Source organism: Mchenga conophoros, linkage group LG18 (genome assembly GCF_057382185.1).
Source record: "Mchenga conophoros isolate Kocher_MC1m ecotype Shallow Benthic linkage group LG18, M_conophoros_male_GT1.1, whole genome shotgun sequence".
NCBI classification, from domain to species: domain Eukaryota; kingdom Metazoa; phylum Chordata; class Actinopteri; order Cichliformes; family Cichlidae; genus Mchenga; species Mchenga conophoros.
Genome location: NC_140543.1, coordinates 10343622 through 10366499, shown reverse-complemented (window position 1 = coordinate 10366499; position 22878 = coordinate 10343622). Strand labels below are relative to the sequence as shown.

At 38.4% G+C, this 22878-nt stretch overlaps 2 protein-coding genes across 4 annotated transcripts; both read right to left on the bottom strand.

Annotated features, from left to right (window-relative positions):
• Positions 1–24: 24 nt before the first annotated feature.
• LOC146553242 (leukotriene B4 receptor 1-like) lies at positions 25–6141 on the bottom strand. Its single transcript, XM_085254870.1, has 5 exons — positions 5922–6141; positions 3372–3954; positions 2534–2734; positions 2376–2419; positions 25–1688 (listed from the first exon to the last, which is right to left on the bottom strand). The coding sequence occupies exons 2-5, from the start codon at positions 3933–3935 to the stop codon at positions 1421–1423; spliced, it is 1077 nt and encodes a 358-aa protein (XP_085110996.1). The 5' UTR covers positions 3936–3954; positions 5922–6141; the 3' UTR covers positions 25–1420.
• A 139-nt stretch (positions 6142–6280) lies between these two features.
• On the bottom strand, positions 6281–16823 carry LOC146553241 (leukotriene B4 receptor 1-like). 3 transcript variants are annotated; one of them, XM_085254859.1, is made up of 6 exons: positions 16724–16786; positions 16249–16347; positions 13764–14361; positions 12584–12784; positions 12421–12464; positions 6281–8236 (listed from the first exon to the last, which is right to left on the bottom strand). In XM_085254859.1, exons 3-6 carry the CDS (start codon positions 14340–14342, stop codon positions 7972–7974), a joined length of 1089 nt encoding a protein of 362 aa, XP_085110985.1. In that variant the 5' UTR covers positions 14343–14361; positions 16249–16347; positions 16724–16786; the 3' UTR covers positions 6281–7971. The 3 variants fall into 3 exon arrangements, with proteins under 3 accessions (XP_085110985.1, XP_085110984.1, XP_085110983.1); XM_085254858.1 differs by lacking the exon at positions 16249–16347 and having other exon boundaries at positions 16724–16823; XM_085254857.1 differs by lacking the exons at positions 16249–16347; positions 16724–16786 and having other exon boundaries at positions 13764–14427.
• Positions 16824–22878: the final 6055 nt, after the last annotated feature.

Here is a 22878-nt window from a genome sequence, read left to right as displayed (position 1 = left end):
ACACATGCTCTCAAGAACCAGACGTTTTGATCTCACCACGGTTTATTGTGTAGGTAGAGAAACACGGGCTGTTAACCCCTAAGACAGACCTCCGGTATAACTCCTCTCCAGCTCCGAACAACAAGAACTCCCTTTCTCTTCCTGCACACACTCACTGACATTTCCTGCTGCGCAACCAAACATGTCTCTTAAAGAAACAACAACAGTGCACACAGGTAGTCAACCTGTCACAGTAGAATAGCCTTTAACAATCATTACAATATTATATCACACTGAATATCAAGTGTAAATCAATCCCAGGCACACTTGCAGCTGAACTTACTACCAATTCAGATTAAAGTCATAGATGGGTTAAACTTTCCAGGCTGGCAATAAGATGATGCAAACAACACTGCTGCAACTGTGCAGCTCTTTGAGGTTTTGTATATTGCTTCTCTGTGTGGCCATTAGGGGGAGATGCTGACTTTGCTAAATATTATTTGAATTATGTTTCTGCAAGTGTGCAAATTGTTTTTTTGATTTTTTGTAATCTACAGTGCTAAAGCTCAATCTAACAACAACAAAAAGTTCTCACATCTAGTTTCACAAGCATATTTATAATGGAACATTAGAAAATGAAATAGGATAATAGTAGGTGTGTGAATGATCACTAAGCAGTATTACTGACAGTAATAGAAGGCCCCAAAAACCTAATTTTGATTAGGCCTGCCTTGAGGAATACTTCACAATGTCTCCTCTGAGCTGAACTTTTTTCTCCTCCCTGCAAGTCATCACTTACACTTGTTTTCTCTCTCATGACCCTCTTAGACTACGTCCTAGGCCCACCTAGGCTACATCACTCTTTGTCAGCTCATTTTATATAGTTATATCATTATAAATCAACCTACTGAGCTTTATTTTGTGAGTCTGCCTTTTGGGTACAGCCATTTACAATTCTTAACCGTTGCATTTAAAACACACACACACACACATCACATGAACACATCCCACACAGTGTCATATAAACCATTCAATCTGTGTCTCTGTGTAAGGCCAAACTTCGCAAACTTTCCCAACCGTCCCATCTTCATTCATTCACCTGACTATAAATGAACACACTAAGCATGAAAACACTCAGCTGAGTCTGCTTTCTATGTTAGGTAGCATTCTCACATACACATAATGTGACACACAAAAAAAAGTATGTACAGTCCTATACACTTTACAGATATTCAGGTGCATGCAGGCAAAAGTAGCCCAGCTGTGCCTGTGCCTCTGACTTTCACTTAAACTCTGTTATCAGATTCTAAATATACTGTGCTGGTGCTTATCGTCTGTAGCCTCAAATGCTCAAGCTACATGTCTACATGTTCCGTTCAAAGATTTACACAATTTTAAGTGTTCTCATTTAGATACAGTCTGTTAAGTGCATTAAGTTCATTCAACATCGATTTTGTAGAGGAGAAGCCAGTGTATGATTTTCAGAATCAACGTTATTCTTTCCCAGATCGTCTTTTGCTGTGAACTGGGTGCTTTTGGTTCCTGTTTGCTCCAATGATGTTCCCTCAAACAGCTTAGCCATAAAGGCAAAGCCATTATTCTTGATATAGGATTTCCCAGCAAAGGTGTAGAGGACCGGGTTAGCACAGCTGCTGATGAAGGCCAAAGTTGAGGTCACCGCTCGGGTTGACTCAGCCATACCATACAATCTGCAGGAAAGTTAAAGTTGGATATTTCACATTGATGGTGATTGTTTTTATACAGAGTGCCATTATAGCCTCGTCAGACTGACTCAGTACCCCTTAATTATCACCTGCAGTATCAAGACCCTATTAAGACTTTCTCTGAAAAGATGCTTTCCTCCTCTGCATGCCATCTCAACATTGCCTCTCTAATATTACCTCTGCCGGCTTAACCTGAGCTGACTCTTTGATGTATTCATTTCTAATTTTGTACATCCTAGTCACATATGACTTCTCATTTGTCAGACCTTAAACCTGCAATTTTGGATGGTAAGGTGAACATGGTATTCACAGAGAGATTTCTGTAAGTGGTCCTAAACCCCTGCAGTGATTTTCCACAACAGAATCCTGACTGCTGTTAGTGCAGTGTCACATGAAGCCCGAATATTGAGATTTCTCCGGATTTTGGAATATTTTGATAATATTATATACTGAAGATGGTGGCACATTCAAACTCTTTACAATTATAGTATATTCAGTTTACTGGATGGTAAAAATTAAATCTAGGTGTGTGTCACTGCATGCACAGAGACAGACTACATATATCAGCTTTGAATTACAGAGTATTGTTATTACTGGACATAATGCATAAAATGACAATATAGTACTTCACTAACTTTAGCACCATGTTTATGAAAATCTTCAGTTACTCACCGTTTTCTTGTTGCTGAGTCTTTTGGGTACCACGCAGCTGCCACCTTGGGTGAAAAATAAAAACCCACTCAGTATTCAATCGAATCCTCAGATAATCGATTTACAAACAGATTTGATGTGGTTATTGGGTTATTGGTAGAGAAGATGCCCTTGCACACCTGTATCATGTTGATGACGTGGTACGGCAACCAGAACAGGCCAAACATTATGACGATAGCCAGGATAAGTTTCTCGCTGCGGACATTTCGTTGAAACCTGGTCTCCCTCAGGCGTTTCAGGATGAGAACGTAGCTGGTTATGATGATTGCATAAGGAATAATGAATCCTGCCACTGTCTCAGTGGTGTACTGAAGCCTCACCTGCATGAGAGGATATAAAGCCATTTCCTTAGAGATTAAATACCTAAGTCATGTCAATGTGGTCTTTGGAGGACTTTTACTTGTAAAGAAGGAATGTTTTACAGAAGAGCATTACTACATTTATGAAGGATCAATGCAAAATGATTTTCAGACTTTTGTGCAGTGCCACTGCTCATGCATCAGTATTTACGGTGTGGGCTGAAGAGCTTAAAAAACATGCAGTCTGGTGTAATCTTAGTTATTTTAACTACATTTTGAACACTAGTTAAGCTGCAGCTTCCAAGGCCTTAAACACAGTAACAAAGCTTTTCTCTCTCTCTCTCTTTCTTTCTTCACCGATTCAGCACTCTATCATGAAATAAACTGATATGAATTAAGAAAGCTGATATCAGCTTGTGCAGATGTTTAAGCTATTAATGCATCTTTATTTCAAAACAAACCAAAAAAGCCTCAATTTCAGTTAGTTGTTATGGACCTTTTACTCAATATATGTTATCATTTTCAGTTGCTTACCCACTATTTCTCGTGCTCTCAAATGTACAGATGATTTTTGAAGGCATTTTATGCATGACAATAAATATAGTAATCAAACTAATCAGATCAGTGGCAGAAAAATAGCCAACACAAGTGTACTTACATGTTCAGACAGTGTGTGATTGGGTGCACACACAACTTTCGTTTTGTTTTGAGCAGTAGCAGCTCGAAACACCAATGAGGGAATGGAAATGACCATCACGAACATCCAGGTGCCTAGGATCACCCTCCTCACAACCTTCCTGGTGATCAGGCGATACAGTGTGTGTGGAAAGACCACGGCCAACAGCCTGTGCACGCTCATCAGGGTTATCAGAAAGATTGACGCATACATGTTGGAGTTGCACAGGTAGAACACAATTTTGCACATGGTGTTACCAAAGACCCACGACTGCATGACCAGGTAGATGATGAAAAAGATGGTGAGAGCCATGAAGAACCCATCAGCACATGCCAAGTTGAGGATGAGGAGGGTGGTGACTGAGCGTTGTCGGCAGCGGGCCAGGATGCTCCAGACAATGAAGAGATTTCCAGGGACACCCAGGAGGAAGACCAAGCTGAGGATGAGGGCACCAATGGCTGTAAAATAGTTATTGCTCACAGCGCTCTCTTCTGCTGGTTCAGTGGGAATTGGATTTGTCAGAGGTGGGAGACTCGTGTTACTCATTGTAGAAGAATTTTTGACCCTGAAGGTGGGAAAAAACATTAGAACCTCAAACACAAACTCAGTCAACAGTTTAGTAAACAAAACTAATGACGTCCAAAACACTAAAGTAGCACTTTGATAAATGCTAACTTCATGTTTACAGTTTTCAGCATGGAACTGTCCGGTTACCAGATTATAATATAATATCAGTATCAATAATATCAATAATATCAGTATTATGTATTTATTCTTTCATTCATTTATATTTTTTACCCTTTCATGCATGACTTATGACAACTTCAGTGTGGATTTTTGAAAGTATTTTTATTCATCTGTAGGCATGAAAAAAATTTATAAATACTTAAATATTATATACTTAATAAATATTCAAGAAAAAAAATCCATATTAAGGTTGTCATAAGTCATGCATGACAGGGTTAAATAACAATAATTACAATGAAACGCGTCATACATCTATAGTAACATTGAACGACCGGTGGGTGGCAGGGTATGGAGTGACACATCAGTGTCCAATGTAGTAATTTATGTGCAAATATCGCATCAACACTGGCACAAATGCAAGAAAACAGCATTCGAATAGCTGTCCACTCTAGTGACCACTATGCGTGAAAGTGTTAAGATAAGCACCTTAGAAGTACTTTTTCTGGCTCTCCACATGGAACAGAAATTACTTGTCAAGACAGTAACAAGTAATTTCTGGATTAATGCACATTAATCCAGAAATTATCATGGGAGACCATCCAAAACACGTTCTCACCTGCACCGCTAAAGCTTAAATTGTATCTTACTTAATTGATCTGAGCAAATTTATACAAAAATGAAAACAACAAAGTTTGACTTTGGTAAAGTGTGTTTTTTGACATTTACCATCAGCTCTGTACAGTTGGATTTCAGACACTTCCTAAAACCACAACCTCTTTTGTCTCTGTGTTAAGCAAATTAGATATAGTTGTTTACTTTAATATGTCTGGTAGATGAATATTGAAACTCTAAAATTTTTATCAAACAAATGCACATACGTATTGTATCTCCAACCAGTGATATACTTAGATATTATAAAACATAATTTATAATATAGTTATATATAAAAACAACATCTCATAATTATGTGACTGTATTTTTTCTAGTTGTGAGGTCTGCTAATGTGTAATTTCGGTAATCGGTAAAATGAAACATGAGGTGAAAAATATGAACAAGTGGTTTGAATGGGTATATGATCGAGAGCTCCACACTGACACATAAGTTATAATTAAAAGTGGTATTTCCATTGAATCAACCCTCTGCATTAAAAAAAGGAATTACCTGAAAAGATAGAAAGGTATGTAAGAGGCAAAAAGTGACAGAAATTACTGAACACAGAGTTCTTTGACAATTTGGTTCATTCAATAAAAACCCCCATAATAACCAGATACGGAAGATTTTAAAAAATGACTAATACTTTTTTAAAGAGGGACGTGTGCTACCCTGACACAGCCTCTAAAATATTTGTATCCAAGTATCTAGCCAACGATTCAGCCCTCAGAGGCAGCGTGCTAAAACACGTTGCACATTGGCAGCACTGCGTCAAAGAACAGTGTTTCAACATAGTCTTTGATTCAACTTGATTTTTTTTCTTTTTCTCACCTCATTTTTTCACATAGAAAACTGAAGTGCAGAAGTCACAGACATTGTCTGAGTCACTTTTGGACACTGTAGTAAAAAGCGTCTGTACACTGATCGCAAAGAAAAAATAAGTGGTGTGATTGTCTTTATCTCATTCAATTTCAAGCATTTCTTTGGGTAGAAAACCTCTCAAAAATGTTGGTTAAAAACTGGGAATCATAAAAGAACTGCAAAGAATGCCAATAACTTTATATGGAAGGGCTCCATAACATGCAGGTTTGTAAACCATTTGGTATGCATTAATTTAAACTTAGAAATTATCAAAAATATCAAAAGGAGGTCCAAAAGAAAATATGCTAAATGTTCATTCATGATATTACTCACCTTTTTATGGTTTGTTATCTCTCTGTGATGTGTTCCCGAAGTCTGAAGGTGTTCTTGTGAGCTCAGACCATAAAAACCAAACTGAACCCTTTCCTGCCTCGCAGGCTATAACATGCTGTCAGTGAGGGGAGGGATGCCGAGAGGCATGCTCTTCCTTAAAAGTCCCGCTTTTCCGTTTTCTTTCTAAAGCTTTGTATTCATGACCATGTATGAGTGTCGTATAGAATTTTTCTGTATCTGTGTATATGTGCTAAAACAGAATATGAACTGTTATATTTATATCCATTCTTTAAAAACGGATGTCCCAATGTGATGTACCAGAATGCATTTTTCTGTGTCCGTAGGCACTTTTAACTCTAAGCTAAGTGTTGTGCAATGAAAAGCACCCGGGGGGTTAGATGATTCAAAAGACTTTCCTGTGTCATGTATGCTGGGCACACAAGCGCAAACACGCATTTAGAGATCACACACACAACAGCAAAACCTACTTGTTCATACAAGGCTCTGTCACTGACGAAGATGCTACTCTTCACAATATAAAACAAAATGAAACAAGACAAAAAAAACAAAGAAATGTGTTAAAACAAATTTAATAATATTCCAACAGCCGTATAAAAATATCGATTTTTTAAATAATTAAAACACAGAAACTTTCTGTACTTTTACATTACAGTAAATCAAAACTTAAAGGAATGTCACTTTACATTTACATAAAATCTTGTGAATTTTTAAAGACTTTTTTTCTTCAATCTCGAAAATATGTACCAGGAGCCTGCTGGAAGTGTTCTCTTTTTCACTTTTGGCTGGGATTTATCTTTAATCTGATGAATTAGATGAATTACAAAAAAACAAACAAACAAACAACCATATGAAAGAGTAATCAATAACTTTGATTCCACTGCAATATACCTTTCCCCCTAAGCACCTGGTGTGCGTTTATTGTCAGCATCTCCCCTGTCCTCTGCCTTACCCTCCCTCCCTCCTCCCCCATTTAATAAACAAATCAATGTAAAATTTGCACATTGAGCACCATCAGGCAAACATCATTATATTAACAGATGGCATAAATCACAGATATTTTAAAATAAGAATAAAATGAAATAACAGAAATACATATGATTCAAATTTTTCAGCGAATTGTCTATTTAAACGTGTAAAATGCATTGAGTGGTGAGTAAGTCTAGTACGCAACATTTAGCAAAAGCCCAAAGTCAGCCTGTGGATCCCACAGAGGCATTTCCCTCTGGACAAGCAAGGCAAGTGCTTGAGCAGGCAAGCTCCATGTTTTAAGTACATAGGTTCATTGAATTGCTTTTAATCATTAGTCTAATTTTTGTAGTGCTGTGTTGTTGCACTTCAAATTGTTGCAGAAAGCTGTTACAGTTTTTTTTCTCCTCCCTGCAAGTCATCACTTACACTTGTTTTCTCTCTCATGACCCTCTTAGACTACGTCCTAGGCCCACCTAGGCTACATCACTCTTTGTCAGCTCATTTTATATAGTTATATCATTATAAATCAACCTACTGAGCTTTATTTTGTGAGTCTGCCTTTTGGGTACAGCCATTTACAATTCTTAACCGTTGCATTTAAAACACACACACACACACATCACATGAACACATCCCACACAGTGTCATATAAACCATTCAATCTGTGTCTCTGTGTAAGGCCAAACTTCGCAAACTTCCCCAACCGTCCCATCTTCATTCATTCACCTGACTATAAATGAACACACTAAGCATGAAAACACTCAGCTGAGTCTGCTTTCTATGTTAGGTAGCATTCTCACATACACATAATGTGACACACAAAAAAAAGTATGTACAGTCCTATACACTTTACAGATATTCAGGTGCATGCAGGCAAAAGTAGCCCAGCTGTGCCTGTGCCTCTGACTTTCACTTAAACTCTGTTATCAGATTCTAAATATACTGTGCTGGTGCTTATCGTCTGTAGCCTCAAATGCTCAAGCTACATATTCCGTTTAAAGATTTACACAATTTTAAATGTTCTCATTTATATACAGTCTGTTAAGTGCATTAAGTTAATTCAACATCGATTTTGTTGAGTAGAAGCCAGTGTATGATTTTCAGAATCAACGTTATTCTTTCCCAGATCGTCTGTTGCTGTGAACCGGGTGGTTTTGGGTCCTGTTTCCGATGATGTTCCCTCAAACAGCTTAGCCATAAAGGCAAAGCCATTATTCTTGATATAGGATTTACCGGCAAAGGTGTAGAGGACCGGGTTAGCACAGCTGCTGATGAAGGACAAAGCTGAGGTCACCGCTCGGGTTAAGTCGGCAAAATCCTGCAATCTGCAGGGAAGAAAGTTAAAGTTGGATTTTTCACATTGATGGTGATTGTTTTTGTACAGAGTGACTCAAGGACCCCTTAATCATCACCTGCAGTATCAAGACATATGGAGACCTTCCATAAAAAGATGCTTTCTGAGTCTTTTTATTATTATTCTTTTGGCTTCTCCCTTCAGGGTTCTGCAACCGCATAATCCCCAGGGATAATTAAAGTATTCTCATTCTGAATTTTCTCTGCGGTCTTTTTCTCCTTCCTGGCAGCTCCTTATTGCATATCTGTAATCCAGTTTACCTACTACTCCTCCTCTGCACATGTCCAGAGGAGGAGTCTCAACTAGGGGTGGGTTTCGATAATTGAATTTCCGATTAAAATCAGTGTAAAGGTCCAGTTTTGTTTATTGATCTAAGCCTGAACAGCTACGCGTAGTGTCCAGTAGAGGGCTCTGTTGTTTAGTTAGCGGCAAGCTGCACTTCCAGCTCAGACCGGTTTTGTGGCGCACATTTCCCAGTAGGCAGTAGTGATGTGCCACTGATTTCCTTTCCGATCCAATACCAAGTAATATTCAGGGTGGTATTGACGATACTGATCCGATACCGATACTTTGTACAAAAACTTATTTTATTTATTGTATCTCAAATTATAGTCAAAGGAGCTTGCAAAGAAAAGCGGCTGGACTTCTTTAAGTTACTTGAAGACGTTTCACCTCTCATCCGAGAAGCTTCTTCAGTAGCTTCTCGGATTGAGAGGACAGATGGTTTGAAAGAGGAGTGAAAGAAGCCATCTATGTCCACTGTGAGCGACCATCTTTGAACAGGCGGTGGTTTACGACACCAACTGTCTGCCATCTATAATCCAGTTTTGAGATCCCTTCCCAGACGCCTTAACGCCCACTCACATCCTGGGCCATCTGACCTTAGGAATTTGCATGATAAGGTGGGGCCAGGTTTCACAATGAACACACCCGAAACTCTGGCTGATTGGGACCCACACCCAGTTTCACACCTTGGCTCAGGCGATTAGAGGATCATCAGGGGGTCCGTTTGTCCCTCTGTGGGGGGTTACTCCCACTAGGTTTATATCTGGGACTCTCCACCATTTGACCTTAGAACTGAAGAAGCTTCTCGGATGAGAGGTGAAACGTCTTCAAGTAACTTAAAGAAGTCCAGACGCTTTTCTTTGCAAGCTCCTTTGACTACGATGACCTGGATGACTGAGAACCTTCACAGACATCTCAAGTGTCATAATGATTACAGGACATCAGATTACTTGTTCTTATCACTTAACAATGCAGAGTTCATCACATAGAAATAAAAAAAAAACTGAAGTTGTGCCCTATTTGAACACCTTGCCTGCCTGCAGCACTAAAGGATTCAGTGAGAGACGTCTGTCTCGCCCTAGCAGCGCCTGTCCCTCTCCTCCTCTTCAGTTCGCCTCAACATACGCTCCTCATATTCTGTGATATGATTTACTCTGAGGTGTTTGACAAGGTTAGTGATGTTGCCACAACCATACATGCCAACCCTCCCGATTTTTCCAGGAGAATCCCGAATTTCAGCGCCCCTCCCAAAAATCTCCCGGAGCCACCATTCTCCCGAATTTCTCCCGATTTTTCACCAGGACAACAAAATTGAAAAACCATATTGCAGAATTCATAGCGCGGCCCAGCCAATTCCAGTTTCCAACAATGACGGCAGCTACTTAGTTTTAATATTACTCTTAGTTCTCTTTCTTGGTCGCAAAAAAACTTTTAACATATTTTCAGGTGAGAATGTAGCTGTGTAAACTTCAAATATCTGAGCCGACCGACACATCGTCTTCAAACCCCCGCGGTCTTTCGCTACTCGGGTTAAACATGATGTATAAGTCACTTTGATAACTTAAAAATGTTCTTGTTTGGCTTTTTCAGTGTTTTATTTGTTCGTGGGTAAATCGGTTTGGCTGAGATTAAAGTGATTAGATTAAATTAAATTAAATTTTATTAATCCATCGGGTGGGTTCCTCCGGGGTTTTCACACAGCTGAATAAACGTCAAACAGAAAACTGATTAAACAGACGGACGAGAGTTTAAGTCAGCGCCCGGTTATATTTTAGATAGCAAGGAGCAACAGCCCTTTTGAATATCTCCCTAATTCTGAGGTCTCAAGGTTGGCATGTATGGCCACAACACCTCACTTTTTTGCCACATGAGACAACCATGTCTCAGCTGTTTGTGGAGGTAAAATACGTCCACACATGACTCCAATTATGCTCAGCCATTGTTGTGAGTGCACGCCAGTGGCAGCGTATTTCGCACACATAAGTATGAAAGGGGGAAGAGGAAGTAGTTCCTTTGAATGTAGACAATCCGAATGATGTAGTTTCTTTCCACTGTGTTCCTGTTAATGATAAACTACACATTTACCCTAAAGTACTAAAATATCGATATTTTAATGTGAGAATCGATTCTAGAACATAAATGATTGGTATCGGAGGAATCGATATTTCAGGATCGATCCGCACATCACTAGTAGGCAGCTCTCAATGAAGCGTGAAGCAGCGTGATACCGGACTCTAGCGAAACGAACAATTTGCAGCCCTTGGAATGCGGAGCGAGGTACATGTTTTAAGTTGTATTTCTTTGCTTAATTGATATTTTGTTGTATTTTCTGCTTTATTTGAGTTCATATTTGTAATAAGCGTCTAAGAAAATGTATTTTGTGTTTCTGTTTAGTTTTCACGGTGCATTGGCGCACCTGGCGCACTGTTAGATTCTGAATGAATCTCAAAGTAAAAATTACTGCACCCGTCGAGGCTCTCTCTATTTCTTCCTTGGTCCGGGGGACTGCTACAATCAGAAAATTAAAATTTTAGCTTGAATAAAGTGATATTGATTCATTAAATCCTGAATCAACTTTTAAATATACATGCATTTTGCCAGAAATGCCAGAATCTCAGGTTAAAACTCACAAAACTATTTCAACAACCACCAAACAGCTAAAAAAGCAAGTGAGAGCAGGTAAATGGATTCCACACAAAGATGTAAACACAATGCGCAGAGCCGATGCTTCAGAATCTGTGAGATGTCGGCTTTCTCACCCACTGGGGCTGAAAGCTGAGAGCTCACACCTTCTGAAGCTGCAGGTTTTGTCACTCTCCAAACTAAATTGACTGGCAGCAAAAGAAGATCAAAACTATGCTTCACATTTCATAAACATCGCCATTAATTCGCTCTGACTTTTGCTGTTTTGCTTCCACCACAATAAAATCACAATTCCTGCACAGCTCTCTCTCTCTTGCTCTCTCTCAGTGTACTTCAAGAACAGTTTCCCATTACACACCAGTCTACCATTGTTAACAGCACTGTCGGCCGCTGTTTGTTTTTGTTTTTTAAGTGTCTCTAATAAACCCTCTGAATGCACAGCTTCACTTCAGCAGCATCAGTAATGTTCATATACTGATTTGTGCTTTTCTTCCATTTTTGATCTACTGCATATATATATATATATATTTTAGGTTATCTGCTATAAAAAGCCAGGCCAGGAAACTCTCCTTAATCTTTTTCTGTGTTTTACCCTCAGTTACTTTGACACAAAGGCATCTTCTGTGTTGCTTACATCTCTGATGAAGTCTCACAAGTGCCAGTATTGATAAATGATCAGAATTATAATATCTCTGACTGTCTGGGTCAAAATTGAATTGAATTGAATCGAATCATGGATCGAATTGAATCGGGACCTTGTGAATTGGAATCGAATCGAGTCTAGAAATCAGTGACGATACGATACTCTGTCTCTTGTTTGTTAGAGCTTCAACCTTTTGGATGGTAAGGTGAACATGGTATTCACAGAGAGATTTCTGGAAGTGGTCCTGAACCCCTGCAGTGATTTTCCACAACAGAATCCTGCCTGCTTTTAGTGCAGTGTCACATGAAGCCCGGATATTGAGATTTCTCCAGATTTTGGAATATTTTGATAATATTATATACTGAAGATGGTGGCACATTCAAACTCTTTACAATTATAGTATATTCAGTTTACTGGATGGTAAAAATTAAATCTAGGTGTGTGTCACTGCATGCACGGAGACAGACTACATATATCAGCTTTGAATTACAGAGTATTGTTATTACTGGACATAATGCATAAAATGACAATATTGTACTTCACTAACTTTAGCACCATGTTTATGAAAATCTTCAGTTACTCACCGTTTTCTTGTTGCTGAGTCTTTTGGGTACCACGCAGCTGCCACCTTGGGTGGAAAAAAACACACCAACCCACTCAGTATTCAATCGAATCCTCAGATAATCGATTTACAAACAGATTTGATGTGGTTATTGGGTTATTGGTAGAGAAGATGCCCTTGCACACCTGTATCATGTTGATGACGTGGTACGGCAACCAGAACAGGCCAAACATTATGACGATAGCCAGGATAAGTTTCTCGCTGCGGATATTTCGTTGAAACCTGGTCTCCCTCAGGCGTTTCAGGATGAGAACGTAGCTGGTTATGATGATTGCATAAGGAATAATGAATCCTGCCACTGTCTGAAAGGCGTACTCAAACCTCACCTGCACATGAGAGGATATAAAGAAAAGCTGTTTCCTTAGATATTAAATGAAAAACAAAGAAATAGAGCCAAAATTATGAAACTGTTTAAACTGATCAACTTCTCTGGGGGTTTTTTGTCAAATGAGAGGACAAAATGAAACATCTGAAGACCTAAAATCAAGTAATGTTGTTATGGTCTTTGATCTGAAAAGGGGCATTCTGCAAAATAAATCATTTTACTTTATGTAGTTTTAGAATATTTTGATTCTAATTTGCCACCTTACTTAAGGAGGACTTTTACTTGTAAAGAAGGAATGTTTTACAGAAGAGCATTACTACATTTATGAAGGATCAATGCAAAATGATTTTCAGACTTTTGTGCAGTGCCACATCAGTATTTACGTTGTGGGCTCAAGGGCTTAAAAAACGTGCAGTCTGGTGTAATTTGAATTATTTTAACTACATTTTGAACACTAGTTAAGCTGCAGCTTCCAAGGCCTTAAACACAGTAACAAACACATCTGCAATATTTCTTTCCTCTCAGTTTCAGATAGTGTGTTCCCGTTAAAATAGGCAAATGTTTTAGCTGTCTAATTGTTCATGAAATCATATCTAATAAAATGTCGAGTATTATAAGAGTATTTTTTGACACGGTAGTTTTTATCAATAGTTACAGTTTAAACAGAGATATACTACATTTCAGGAGAAATAAACAAACAACCAAAATATCCTCCTTTAATCTGAGAATGTAAGGCATTTTTTCCCCAACAACATTTAACCAGTCTTTTAAAGAACCGTTTTTTCTTTTATTAATTAAGTCATGAATGAAGAATTCTGGCCCTTTTGCTCAAAGCGTGATCATGTTCAATACCTCATTCACTATTTCACTGGCTCTCACATGCAGAAGGTTTTTAGAAGGCATTTTGATAATGGAAACAAATATGGTTATGAATCTAATCAGATCAGTGGCAGACAAATAACCAACACAAGTGTACTTACATGTCTACGCAGTGTGTGATTGGGTGCACACACATATGTTGTTTGATTCATATCATCAGTTTTTTCTTTCACATCTCGAAACACCAACGAAGGAATGGAAATGGCCATCACTAGCACCCATGTGCCTAGGATCACCCTCTTCACAACCTTCCTGGTGATCAGGCGATACAGTGTGTGTGGAAAGACCACGGCCAACAGCCTGTTCACGCTCATCAGGGTTATCAGAAAGACTGATGCATACATGTTGGAGTAGCACAGGTAGAACACAATTTTGCACATGGTGTTACCAAAGACCCACGACTGCATGACCAGGTAGATGATGAAAAAGATGGAGAGAGCCATGAGGAACCCATCAGCACATGCCAAGTTGAGGATGAGGAGGGTGGTGACTGAGCGTTGTCGGCAGCGGGCCAGGATGCTCCAGACAATGAAGAGATTTCCAGGGACACCCAGGAGGAAGACCAAGCTGAAGATGAGGGCACCAATGGCTGTGGAATAGTCATTTTTCACAGCATTTTCCTCATCAGGGTCAGGAGTAGTCTTTGGGCCAGTCAGGAATGAGACACTTATGTTGTTCATGCTAGGTGAACTTTTGAACCTGAAAGAAAAACCCATTGGTTTTCTTTGACTCTCCAATTGAAACATGAATTACTAGTCAAGAAAGAGCTTCAACATACATACTTAACAGACATATTCCCTACATGCACTTATAAAGCTTGGGTTTTCTCTAATCCACATAGAGTCAGAAGTATATGCAGATTCAAATATATATGTACACCTCCACTAATATTTGTTTAAATATCCCTTAGCAAGTTTCACCTCAACCAAGGCTTTTGCTAGCCATTAACAAGCTTCTAGTATAATTGTGGATAGCTATCTGATCATTCTTCTTGGCATAAATAGTAGAGTTAATTTAAATTGGTGGATTTTTTGGTATAGACACAACTTTTAAGCAGAGATCAAAAAAATTCAGTAGCGTTGTGGTCAGAGATTTGGGGAAACCAGTCCCATCACGCTGTGTTTTCTCCACGCTCCAAGTTCCCTGCCGCGATTAGTCGACTAGTCACGATCACGTCGACTATCAAAATCGCGACGACAAATTTAATAGTCAATGCGTCGTCTTGTAAGATCCTGAAAGACGCAGGAATAATTACAGTTGAACCCCGACTTACGAAATTAATTTGTTCCCGAGGGTCCTTCGCAGGGCTAACACAGAGAGACAGACAACCATTTGCACTCACACCTATGGGCAATGTAGACTAATCAATTAACCTATCCCCACAAACTGCATGTCTTTGGACAGTGGGAGGAAGCGGGAGTACCTGGAGGGAACCCATGCAAACACGGGGAGAACATGCAAACTCCACACAGAAAAAACACAGCCTGATGGTGGAATTGAACTCAGGACCTTCCTGCTATGCAGCAACAGTGCTAACCACCCTTCCACTGTGCTGCCTCAGTAATTAATGCTGCAATCTTAAATATGATCAACCTATCTCTAATAATTGGTACCACAGGCCTTCAAGCTGTCACTAATTAAACCATTACTTAAAAAGCCATCTCTAGCTGTCTTAGGCCTTCCTTTGATCTAAAAATGTTTTGAAAGAGTAGCTGTTGAACAGCTGACAGATCATCTGCAGAGGAATGGTTTCTTTGAAGAGTTTCACTCATCTCTGTGCCTGTTCTGCTAGACCTCAGTGCAGCGTTCGATACTGTAGACCATAATACTTTATTACAGTGATAAGAGCATGCTGTATATATATTAAAGTACTGTGCTGCAGTGGTTTGAATCATATTTATCTAATAGACTCCAAATTGTTCTTGTAAATAAAGAGTTCTCTTCACACACTAAGGTTAATTATGGAGTTCCGCAGGGTTCAGTGCTAGGACCAATTCTGTTTACATTATACACGCGTCCTTTATCCGGTATCATCAGAAAGAATCGCATACAGTTTCACTGCAATGCAGATGACACCTAACTTTCTCTTTCCATGAAGCCAGATGATACACACCAATTAGTTAAACTGCGGGAATGTCTTAAAGATATAAAGACCTGGATGACCTCTAATTTTTTGCTTCTAAATTCAGATAAAACTGAGGTGATGTACTTGGCCCTAAAAATCTTAGATCTAACCAGATTCTTAGAGCTGGATCAGGTGACCCTGAATCCTCCCTTAGTTAGGTTGCAATAGGCGTAGGATGTTGAAGGATTGTCATGATTCATGGGAAGTATTTCTTCTTCAGTCATCTTTTTCTACATCTTTTTGTACAGAAATAACTCAAAAATAAAAACAATTGTTGGCTCACACCTTACTACTGTACTGCAGCCTTTAAATTATTTACATCCAAGGCTCTAGAAAATGATTCAGCATAATCTCATAAACAGCATATTAAAAAGCACCAAACATTGATATTAACAGCAAATACTGCATCGAAGAGCATTATTTCAACAGTCTTTGGTTCATGTTGAAGTTTTTTTCCTTACTTGTGTCACTACAGTCTCTCACTGGAAGTGCAGTACAAGCAGTTGGCTTCTGAGTCAGTTTTGCACACCGTAGTAAAAGCCTTTGTGTATCTGTGCCCACTGACCACAAATAAATAAATACATAAACGTGAGTGATGGAAGTTTATGGGTTCAGAAGTTGGTCATCATACCATGACATGATGAGAAGAAGTAATTTATTTTCAGGCATTTATTTGAGAACGAAATAAACGAGATGAAAAATTATCATCCACTTTAGGAAGTCTGAAAAGTAAAGAACTGCGAAAAAGCCAATAAATGTGCATCTAAGCATTCCGATAATGTGATGGGTTTTAAAAAACATGTTATTTTGTATCAATAACTGACTTCAGAAAAATTATTTTAAGATTTTTTTAGCTTTGAAATAAATTCACTTGTCAAAAAAATTGGGTGGTCCAAAAAAACAGGTGCTAAGTGTTTTTGTTTATAATCCACTCACCTTTTCACGATTTATTTTCTCTTTGTGATATCTATATCGTTCAAATATCCGCTGCTCACCAGCCCTGACAGTGCTCCTGTGAGCTCAAACTATAACATCTCGCCTCGCGGGTTGTAACATGCTGTGGTTTAAGGGAGCGCTTCAGAGAGGCGTGTCCTTCATTAAAACTCTCCCGCTCCCCTTTTCTGTCGAAACCTTTGTATTATCTCGATGTATGATTGTCCTGGGAATTTTTTTCTGTGCTAAAACAGAGTCTTCACTCTGTTATTATTTATAAAAAAGCATGCGTTCTTTAAGATAACGTGTTCCAGTGTGAGGTACCATAATGCATTTCTCTGTTTCCTGAGATGCTTTTCACCCTGAGTCAATTGTTATTAAAAGCACCCGAGGCGTATAGATAAAATTTAAAAGCTTGCATTTTAGAGAATAGGCACGCATAAGCAAAACATTCTTGTTCATACAAGTCTCTGTCACTGACAGGAATGCAGCTTTCCATGAAACGGGGAAGAGAGAAACTTTGGAGAAGCCCAACCCGCGAATGACGCGGTTTTTTTCCCCTTTTCTTTTACTTCCAGGAATTCCAGGTTATGCATGTCTACCTTTAGTGAAGCCATGTTTTTCGTAATCATCTGCTCTAAGCTGTTGAAATGGAGAAACCACATGTGCAAACCACAATCAATCAGATAACCTCAAATACAACCACTAAACAAAATAAACAAACAAACAAAAATACTCGTTTTACTTTTCAAAAAGCTGTTCAATTAACGATTTTTCTACACTGCACTTCATCTGACAACCTAAGGAGCTCAACTGAGGGTGGCTATACGTCAACATCCTGTTACTATATCAGTGTTGTCACATCTCCTGAGCTCTCACCGTCAGTATCAATGTTTCAACCGTAACCACTGTGGTGATTACATCTTTCATGTCACACAGGTCTCAAGCACCGAGTTTATCCTGCTTGTGCCGGCTTTGTGGTCTAGTTAGTGCCACCACTGAAGAAACTAGTTTGATCCTGCCTGTCTTGGCTTAAAACAGTTACATTTCCTGGTCAAATAAAGTTTTAAAAATGTGATTTGTGAGCGTGATTCTATGGATTTTTGACGTTTTTTGGATTTTGAAACATGATTTATTTACATTAGCTCAACCTAAATATCAAAAAATGGGTAAATAACACCAAAATAACCTGGACTGGAAACTGGCATTCCATCATTTTGATACAAATTGTCAAAATGATGGGTAAAAGACTTTTAAGTGTTCAGGAAGACTAGAAAAGTTCCAGTCCTAAAACTCCAAAAGTCCAAGAAAGACCAAACAATTCATTATTTGGAAACATGTCAAAAATATTTGGAGTGTATATCAATTAAAGGAGGGGGCTCTGATTGTAGCTGTGCAAGGTGGTCTTAAAATAACTGAGAATGGATAAAATGTTTTATAGAAATTGAAATGGTAAATATGCTTGATAGTTTATTTTAAGAGAAAAGTGAGGAAATGGTTCAGTTTCCCAGCGTGCCATTCTTCAAGATGAAATTAGTTCATTCATTATATGTATTTGGTGTATTTAGCGGTTCCCTTATTCAGGTTTGTTTGCACCACTGAATAAAATGAAAAATAGGGGAAAAAACCTGTTTGAGTGAATCAATCCAAATTTTGATAATAACTTGAGAATTTCAACAGCAAACGCCTTGTAATTTATTTGTTTTTCTTTATTTCCGTAGTAGAAACAAGCCTCGATAGCCTCTGCCAGAAAAACTTTAGCATCAAACATTCTTGCCTGGTGAGTTTGATGCTCTAGTTTGATATTATTCTACATCAGTTTACAGTGAAAATGTGTTTATGTAAACAAAAATACTCGTTTTACTTTTCAAAAAGCTGTTCAATTAACGATTTTTCTACACTGCACTTCATCTGACAACCTAAGGAGCTCAACTGAGGGTGGCTATACGTCAACATCCTGTTACTATATCAGTGTTGTCACATCTCCTGAGCTCTCACCGTCAGTATCGATGTTTCAACCGTAACCACTGTGGTGATTACATCTTTCATGTCACACAGGTCTCAAGCACCGAGTTTATCCTGCTTGTGCCGGCTTTGTGGTCTAGTTAGTGCCACCACTGAAGAAACTAGTTTGATCCTGCCTGTCTTGGCTTAAAACAGTTACATTTCCTGGTCAAATAAAGTTTTAAAAATGTGATTTGTGAGAGTGATTCTATGGATTTTTGACGTTTTTTGGATTTTGAAACATGATTTATTTACATTAGCTCAACCTAAATATCAAAAAATGGGTAAATAACACCAAAATAACCTGGACTGGAAACTGGCATTCCATCATTTTGATACAAATTGTCTAAATGATGGGTAAAAGACTTTTAAGTGTTCAGGAAGACTAGAAAAGTTCCAGTCCTAAAACTCCAAAAGTCCAAGAAAGACCAAACAATTCATTATTTGGAAACATGTCAAAAATATTTGGAGTGTATATCAATTAAAGGAGGGGGCTCTGATTGTAGCTGTGCAAGGTGGTCTTAAAATAACTGAGAATGGATAAAATGTTTTATAGAAATTGAAATGGTAAATATGCTTGATAGTTTATTTTAAGAGAAAAGTGAGGAAATGGTTCAGTTTCCCAGCGTGCCATTCTTCAAGATGAAATTAGTTCATTCATTATATGTATTTGGTGTATTTAGCGGTTCCCTTATTCAGGTTTGTTTGCACCACTGAATAAAATGAAAAATAGGGGAAAAAACCTGTTTGAGTGAATCAATCCAAATTTTGATAATAACTTGAGAATTTCAACAGCAAACGCCTTGTAATTTATTTGTTTTTCTGGTAGTATACATTGTCTTTTAAGTGTGTCATGCATTCATGTCAAGAATAAATTAAGGTAAATCTCAAAAACAGTGGACTTTTATAGTGCAGATGTATTTTAGCAAAATCTCTGTCCATGTTTAAAAGCTTTCAACATGTTTAAAACAAGCCAAATGTAATAATTCTAAGGAATTCTCACCTCATCTCAACTCTGTGTTAACGGTAATTTTTTTTTCACTCACTCTTGTCAGACTTTTCACACTTTCATCATGGGCATATGTGAGTAACCACCAGCAGCATGATGAATTAGTGTTTCCTTATACCACAACGCACTTACATCTGAACTCACGCAGGGCTCAAGTGTTGAGTTTATCCTGCTTCTGCCGGTTTTTTCTGGTCCACTTATTCCCACTACTTTTAAAGAGCTACGTTAATACTGCCTATCATGACCTATAGGACATGCTTGCAAAAGAATGTCTAAAGAGTTTTATTTTTAAGATTAAACTCTAAAAGTTGAACTTTTATTTGGGTAAGTAATTTTAAAATAAACTTGAGTGGAAAATAGCTCTACAGACCAAAATAAAAACAGATCATTTTGATTTGAATGTAAACGTGTGCAATGCTTTGAGTCGTCAGTAAAAGTGGAAAAGTGCCGTCCAAACAATTAAGTACTTGGAAATTTGTGTATAATATTTTTAGTTTGTAGTTTTAGTTGAACTAAAAGTGTAAATTAGAAAAAAAGTAAAACAAGGAAGTAATTTAGTTTCTCAGAACCATCTGTCACCCTTCAAGATGAACTCGGTGTGCTCATCCTATACAGTAAACATTTAGTGAAAGATGTGATGGTCCTTTTATTGAAGTTCATTGTCTTTCATTTACAAAATAAACTGAGGGTTTCTTTTTATTAAACATTTTAAATAAACCTGAATTTCAATTCAATTTTATTTATACACCGTCAAATCACACCAACAGTCATGTAATAATATTGTATACTTTATTGATCCCTGTGGGGAAATCACTTTTGTTTTTCTTCGCATTTGACCCATTCACTCAGTGAAGCAGTGGGCAGCCACTAAGCAGGCCCCCGGGGAGCGGTGTGCAGGGACGGTACCTTGCTCAGGGGTACCTCAGGGTAGCCGTTCAGTGGATTCGAACCACTGACCTTCTGATCATGGGGCGACCGCCCCCCTATGAGCAAGCACTTTGGCGACAGTGGGAACGAAAAACTCCCTTTTACCAGGAAGAAACCTCCATCAGAGCCAGGCTCAGGGAACTGCAGTCATCTGCCATGACTGGCTTGGGTGAGGAGAGGAAGGCAGGATGAAAGAGATGCTGTGGAAGAGAGCCAGAGATAGTAATAAATAATGATTAAATACAGAGAGGTCTACACATAGTGACTAGAAATAGTGATTGAAGGAGAACTACTTCCCCCAGCAGCCTACACCTACTGCAGTATAACTAAGAGAGAATTCGGGGTCACCTGATCCAGCCCTAACTACATGCTTTATCAAAAAGGAAACTTTTAAGCCTAATACTAAAAGTAGAGATAGTGTCTGTCTCCCAAATCTAAACGGAATCTGGTTCCACAGAAGAGGAGCCTGAAAGCTGAAGGCTCTGCCTCCCATTCTACTTTTGAATACTCTAGGAACAACAAGTAGGCCCACAGTTTGAAAGCAAAATTCTCTAATGGGGTGATATGGCACTATGAGGTCATTAAGATAAGATGGGGCCTGATTATTCAAGACCTTGTATATGATTTTATGTGATGTACGTGATTCTGTGAAAATGTGTCTGTCTGGGACCAGCAGCCCCCTTAAAAGAAAGTATTATGTAAACAAATAAGAAGATTATCGACATTCACTGGATAACTTGATAATAGACTTTAACCTGTGGCAGTCTCACCAACCCTTAGCTCAACCCCAACGTCAGCCAAGAAAACTAGTGAAGACTCAGCCTCCAGTAAAAAGGAAAAAGGAGAAATAATTATTTGGGCCTCTGATGAATTTGTAAGTTTTCTCACTTACAACAAAATGAACGAAACGAAATATCAACCATGGTGGTGGAGTGGTTGGGATTGGTTCCTGAGTGGAGTGGTTCCTGTGTCGACAGAGCACAGGAACTTTATCAATCCCAGAGAGACACTGAGTTATAAAAGCAGCATAAAAAAAAGACAGCAAATCTGATGTATAACGGAAATCATGTTGCCAAAATCATTTTACTGATCATTTTTGGTAAATTTCACTTTGAAAATTCACTTCGCTTTGCTTTTTAGGAAAGTTACGGTAAAATTATTCTAGCTTTCACCACACGAGGGCAACACATCCACGGGAATCATTCCTTCTGTGTCTTCTCCTCCCATATACTTGACACTCAGCAGCTCCTCCTGTCTTTTGCACTCATCCATCATACTGCAGTGTTGCTTTAAACAATTTATTAGCCATTCAACTTTACAGTTTCACAGCCCTTTAAATCTTTCCATTTATAGCAGTGTCCTATCTCTGAACTGCTGGAAATGTACAGCACTGCTTACACATAGATTTTTAGGATTCAGTGTTTATAAGAGAGTACTTTTGTCATCTATGCAAAAAAATAAAATAAATAAAAAATTATTCAGAACATACACATGCAGATTACAATACAATAAATGCTTATCCTCTAAGTGACAATGGACAATGCACATTTAGTTTTTTTATTTTATATCTTTATCAAAGTCTTAATCGATCTATCTCGATAACAGAAAGAAAAATAAAGCTGTTTAAAATAAATACCTGTAAACTCGCCTGAAGTGAAAATGATATAGAGGCGGAATGAGAGAGAGCAGACTAAATATATACTTTTTGTTGTTTTCCACACGACAAACAAGAAGAAAAGACTTTCCCCACCCCTCACCTCTTTTCTTGGATTATTTACTGCATGAAAAACACAAACCGTTGCATTAATTTCAGTGACACCGCTGTGTGAACGCAGTCCTGACAGCTCCGGCACTGGATTGACCCAGATACATGCAAATGCACATTGCAAGGAGATTACTATGTAATAAAAACATGTGGTATTTTCATTGTATTGTAAAGCTAGAGGAAGTCATTATAAAAAGGTGCAAAACTCTGTGTTGTTTTGTGGCCAAATGGGGGTTTCAAAAGGCAGGTTTATCTTACACTGTAAAACCCCCTGTACAACCTCAGGTGTATCGAGTAAGTTATAAAGGCATTCCTTTGTGTTTAGAAACTCAGTTGCAGTCAAATATAAGAATCTTTTGTCCAACTTGATATATATTTCCCCTTAAAAAAGTGCTCTCTAGTGGCTCTAATAACTGTGGAGGAGCTCAGGGTCGTTTGATGGGTGGACGTGAC

Excerpts from the sequence above, each read along its gene's own strand:
- LOC146553242 (XM_085254870.1), bottom strand. The coding sequence starts at position 3,935 with ATGAGTAACACGAGTCTCCCACCTCTGACAAATCCAATTCCCACTGAA. Across the intron at positions 2,735-3,371 it reads ATCACACACTGTCTGAACAT|GTGAGGCTTCAGTACACCAC; the intron begins GTAAGTACACTT and ends CCTCTCATGCAG. Across the intron at positions 1,689-2,375 it reads GACTCAGCAACAAGAAAACG|ATTGTATGGTATGGCTGAGT; the intron begins GTGAGTAACTGA and ends ACTTTCCTGCAG.
- LOC146553241 (XM_085254857.1), bottom strand. The coding sequence starts at position 14,408 with ATGTTTCAATTGGAGAGTCAAAGAAAACCAATGGGTTTTTCTTTCAGG. Across the intron at positions 12,465-12,583 it reads ACGTCATCAACATGATACAG|GTGGCAGCTGCGTGGTACCC; the intron begins GTGTGCAAGGGC and ends TTTCCACCCAAG. Across the intron at positions 8,237-12,420 it reads GACTCAGCAACAAGAAAACG|ATTGCAGGATTTTGCCGACT; the intron begins GTGAGTAACTGA and ends TCTTCCCTGCAG.